Below are 5,837 nucleotides of genomic sequence, written 5' to 3'. Positions count from 1 at the left end.
TATCCTTGCCATCGTCGCTCCTCTGAGCTGGAGAGGGTTCGGTCCAACTCGTTCACCGAAGATCACCCGCAGCTTCGACTGCTCTTCTCCCTCTCTCTCATTTTCTCAGAGAAACAAAAAGGGGAACCCGATTAAGGTTTCCTTTTTATTTTTACTTGTAAGCATTTATTTTAAAAAAATAATTTTAGTTTTGGTGCTGAAATTTTTTAAAAATTCTAAATCAAGTCTCATATATTATTAATAGATTGTCCCAAATAACACAATTAGAAACACAAACATGGGTTGCCGGTTGATGGGTTCATGTAAACGGGTTGACCAGCCCGCCTAATCCGTTTATTAAACGGGTCAAATGGGTTGGTATACCCTTAACATGAACACGACCCGTTTAATAAATGGGTTAGGCGGGTCGACCCGTTTACGATATGAAGCCGTTTAAGCCAAACCCTAACCCGGCTAAGAAGCGGGTTGGCGGGTCGGGTCAGATTTTTCCACCCCTACCTACAATGCACCATATGTGGCAAGAACAAAACCCACATTCAACAGAGAGAGTGAGAGAGAGGTTGGTAACTGTGATCAATAGATGTTGAATGAGTGATATATGTTTTCTGAAGTAAAGTGAGCTATAATTACGTGAACAGCGATATGTATTTGTGGATCATGAAGATTGATTGGGCATCTAATGTCATTGTAAAATGCAGATGCTATAGATATTGACAATTAAAGTGTTCTGATGAACCTAAAAGAGCACCTTAAGTACGTAATTTAGTCCCCATCAGTGCAGATCCAATCATGCATACAAAATTATGAATGCTGCTTTGATTAAGCATGTAATTGGAATGTTTATGCGGCCAAAAATCGGTTAAATCCATTCTTCAATCCCCGGATACGACTTCCTTTTTCATTAGCTCCATGTTTAGATCTACCTGTTTGAATTCAGGCTTAGATCCATATGTATCCAATATAACTTCAATATGGATGGTGTTTGAAGCCAGGTAAGTTATCCGAACCGGACCGAATATCTAAGCGGACCCTAATACAGGTCAACCACGTTTGAGTGTATTAACAATTTGCCACATTTCGAAGAAATTGATAACTACAAGATTAACTTGTTGGGCATTGCGAATGAGTTGCTTATTTTGAGACAAAGTCTCATTAATAATTGCATCTCTGAATTAAAATAATTTGCATGACAGCTCTATAGTAAACGGCATACCTCTATATAAAGGGTGCGCATACAGAAGCTACAACACAAACCAATTATCTCCTCCTCTTTTCACTCTTTTCCTTTTTTCTCTAACCTTACTTTTCCAATAGTTCCACGGCCGGAAACTAGAGGGGATAGAGAAATTCGCCGGAGTTGGTGATTCTCTGGCGGAATGGTCCTCCCGTCTGGCGACCCCAGATGGGGTCGTCTATGGCCTCATTTCTTCCTGGCTGCCGTGGTTTGCCTCTCCTTTAACAATGCTGTAGTTTCCGGCCAGTACCCCTACGAATCGCCACCACCACCCTCTCCATCACCACCACCTCCCTACTATTACAAATCTCCACCGCCACCATCTCCATCTCCTCCACCACCTTACTACTACAAATCTCCACCACCACCATCTCCATCCCCTCCACTACCTTACTACTACAAATCCCCACCACCACCTTCTCCTTCACCACCGCCACCTTACTATTACAAATCCCCACCACCGCCTTCTACTTCACCGCCACCACAATACTATTACAAGTCTCCACCCCCACCTTCGCCATCACCACCGCCACCTTACTACTATAAGTCTCCACCACCACCTTCACCTTCACTACCACCACCTTACTACTACAAATCCCCACCACCACCTTCACCATCTCCTCCTCCTCCCTATTACTACAAATCACCACCCCCACCTTCACCATCTCCTCCCACTCCCTACTACTATAAATCGCCACCCCCACCTTCACCATCTCCTCCTCCTCCCTACTACTATAAATCACCACCACCACCACCACCTTCGCCTTCACCGCCGCCACCTTACTACTACAAGTCTCCGCCACCACCTTCCCCGTCACCACCACCACTATACTACTACAAATCACCGCCACCACCTTCGCCGTCACCACCAGTACCTTACTACTACAAGTCTCCTCCCCCACCCTCTCCATCTCCTCCACCACCTTACTACTACAAATCTCCGCCACCACCTTCGCCTTCACAGCCACCACCTTACTACTACAAATCTCCACCGCCACCTTCGCCTTCACCTCCACCTCCATCTCCACCTTATTACTACAAATCTCCACCACCACCAGTTCACTTACCACCGCCGTACCACTACACTTCCCCACCACCACCAGTTCACTTACCACCGCCGTACTACTACACTTCCCCACCACCACCAGCACATCCTCGGACACCACCTTACTACTACAAATCCCCCCCTCCTCCTCACCACCACTACTACCCATACCATCCACTTGTGAAGGCAGTTGGAAGCGTCTACTGCTACAGATGCTACGATTGGGCACACAAGAAGACGTCCAATGAGAAGAAAGGCCTTAATGGTAAGCATTTCTCTGTGATGGTAGGCTTGAATGCATGCAAGGGTACGTTACAGTCATTAATTTAAGTTCTTTTTTTTTTTGTTTTTTCGTGTATTTCTCCTTATTTTTTCAAAAAAAATCAAAAACTTTTCCATATGACCGTTGTTATAAAATGATTAATGTGTTCCCTAGAACATGGTTAAACGATTTGTTTTCCATTTTAAAAAGGTGGATGAGGTCAGCCTGAGGTAAGGCCTCCCACAATCTTGTACGGTTGCCTTTTGGGATGCCAACAAATATCTGAAAATTTGCTGAAATTTATAAAGTTGCTACTGCTATGAATGTTAACAATTAATCCAAGAAATTAAACCTGATATTTAATTAAATGTGATATTTCAGCAGTCGTTTAAACATTCCAAACCATATTTAAAAAAAAAAAAATGGAAACTTTAGAACATCCGTAAATAAGATTTGGTTGTTACTAATACAAAATTTTAGCAGTTAATTAACCATGTAATTGCGAATGTTAGAGTGCTGCTTGCCGAGAAGTTGACTCTCTCTCTCTCCCACTAAATCTGAATATCTGTGGGTTGTGCACTCATGACTTGACCTTATGGCCAAACAGGTGCAACCGTGGAAGTAACCTGCAAGGTTGGCGAGAAGGAAATCTCATTCTTTGGAAAAACCAAGAAGGGTGGGAAGTACAGCATTGTGCTCAAGGACTTCTACGGCAAATACAAGGACTGCAAGGCCAAGCTCCACAGCCCACCTAAAGGCTCTCACTGCAACATCCCCACGGAGGTAGGCCATGGCAAGTCCGGCGCCTCCTTCTTCATAAAATCAGAGACACACCACCTGATCGTTCTCAAGACCAAAGCATTTGCCTATGCTCCTGAGAAGCCATACAAGGACTGCAAGAAGCCACCTACACCCTACCACCACAAGTTCCCACCACATCATTACTACTACAAGTCTCCTCCTCCACCGCCACCATCACACCATTACTACTACAAGTCCCCACCACCTCCACTGCCCAAGTACCACTACAAATCTCCTCCACCACCACCATCACACCATTACTACTACAAGTCTCCTCCACCCCCATCACCTTATTACTACCAATCACCCCCACCTCCTCCTTACTACTACAAATCTCCACCACCACCATCACCATCTCCTCCTCCTCCCTACTACTACAAGTCACCTCCACCACCATCGCCATCGCCTCCTCCTCCCTACTACTACAAGTCTCCACCTCCACCATCGCTATCTCCTCCTCCTCCCTACTACTACAAATCCCCACCACCACCATCTCCATCTCATCCACCTCATCACTACTATCAGTCCCCACCACCACCATCCCCATCTCCTCCTCCTCCCTATTACTACAAATCACCTCCACCACCATCACCATCTCCTCCACCTCCCTACTACTACAAATCTCCACCACCTCCATCACCATCTCCCCCACCTCCTTACTACTACCAATCCCCACCGCCACCTTCGCCATCTCCTCCCCCTCCTTACTACTACAAGTCCCCACCACCTCCTTCTCCATCTCCTCCTCCTCCCTATTACTACCAGTCCCCACCACCACCATCACCTTCACCACCTCCTCCCTATTACTACAAGTCCCCACCGCCACCATCTCCCTCACCACCACCACCCTACTACTACAAATCTCCTCCACCACCATCCCCATCTCCGCCACCTCCCTACTACTACAAGTCCCCACCACCACCATCGCCATCTCCTCCTCCTCCCTACCACTATCAGTCCCCACCACCACCATCCCCTTCACCACCACCTCCCTACTACTACAAGTCCCCACCACCACCATCTCCATCTCCTCCACCCCCCTACTACTACAAGTCTCCTCCACCACCGTCACCATCTCCTCCTCCTCCCTACTACTACCAATCACCTCCACCACCATCACCTTCGCCACCGCCTCCCTACTACTACAAGTCTCCACCACCACCATCCCCATCTCCACCACCTCCCTACTACTACAAATCTCCACCACCACCATCCCCATCACCACCTCTTCCCTACTACTACAGCTCCCCACCACCACCACCCAAATACTAAATTTGATGCAGCCTCGCCGATCATGTAAGTATTTTCGCTGATTAAAGTTACCAATGTTTTTATACATAATCATAATTTTTATCACTTCAATATTTCCAATTTTCTTGACTTAGATTGCAACAACTAATACATAAGTTAGTCATTGCAACAATTTTTTTTGTGTGTTGCAGATATTAATTGGGCTCTTACAATAAGGAATAAGAAGAGATCAAAGGTATCATCATGGAGGAGCACATTTCAAGGATTTACGAACATGGAGAGTCCCGTCGTGGTTGCCGTCTTCCACATTCTGGTGCTAGTTTATTCGAGTAGGATTGGTTTCATAAGGGAGACTGGTTAAAGCACCTTGAAAACCATCATCAATTAGAGTTCTTGTCGTTACTTTGGCCAAGTTCCTCGCGTTTATTTTTTATTATTGTATAATCCTTTCTTCTCATTGTATCGGGCATTGTATCAGAGCTTTCTTGTGCACTATGATGCACACTTTATGTCAATAAAAATGGTTATTTTCATTCATTCTCTCTCTCTCGTGTCGATCGATCCGTTTGAGATGGCTCGTGAGTAGTACAACCTATAAATAATGTGCATAAACAAGTTAGGAAAAAGCTGATAACGTGCTATCATTTTGAAATATGCCTGTTAGTAATGCTAAGTCTCTCTCGTACGCACACAGAGACATGCGTACAGAAGTGATTGAACTAGTTGGTAATACCTTATACTATTTTTCGATAAATACAAACACACCACATGACAAGCACGCAATCCATTTATTTCACATTTGACTAGATGCCACGACACCTTTCTTTTAAAGAAAAATATATTTAAATAAAGTATGAAAGAATTACATCAAGAATAAAGTGTTGCACCATAAGCAACACTTGTGCTTATTTCTGTATGAGGTTATCTGCCCCACTAGGAGTAGTTGAATATGCAACTATTGGAGACAAAGACAAAGTAGATGGACTTATACTATAAGGCCACCATGCCTACTATCGTCTCATGCACGCTACTTCTTTCCATTGGATGGCAACCGTGCAATGGGTCCCACATGCATCAAAACTCCAATATGAGAAAACCCGCTAGCTGTAGATCATGGTGATTGTGCACCTATAGACTTCTCCTTTGTACATGTGCTTTATATTGTAGCAATATGTTCCCATAGCTTACTCTTAAAAGGGCATATATCTTGGCCTCAAACATGATAAACCAAAATTAGAGAGTGA

The 5,837-nt window shown here is 44.7% G+C and overlaps 1 protein-coding gene across 1 annotated transcript; it reads left to right on the top strand.

Annotated features, from left to right (window-relative positions):
- Positions 1–1,243: 1,243 nt before the first annotated feature.
- On the top strand, positions 1,244–5,130 carry LOC149843165 (uncharacterized). The gene is made up of 3 exons (XM_089999631.1): positions 1,244–2,544; positions 3,149–4,638; positions 4,785–5,130. The coding sequence occupies exons 1-2, from the start codon at positions 1,377–1,379 to the stop codon at positions 4,612–4,614; spliced, it is 2,634 nt and encodes an 877-aa protein (XP_089855757.1). The 5' UTR covers positions 1,244–1,376; the 3' UTR covers positions 4,615–4,638; positions 4,785–5,130.
- The last annotated feature ends 707 nt before the right edge of the window (positions 5,131–5,837 follow it).

Source organism: Nuphar pumila, chromosome 3 (assembly GCF_984573655.1).
Source record: "Nuphar pumila chromosome 3, dmNupPumi1.hap1.1, whole genome shotgun sequence".
In the NCBI taxonomy this organism is placed as follows: domain Eukaryota; kingdom Viridiplantae; phylum Streptophyta; class Magnoliopsida; order Nymphaeales; family Nymphaeaceae; genus Nuphar; species Nuphar pumila.
Note: the sequence above shows the minus strand (reverse complement) of the source record. Positions and strands in the feature narration are given on the sequence as shown.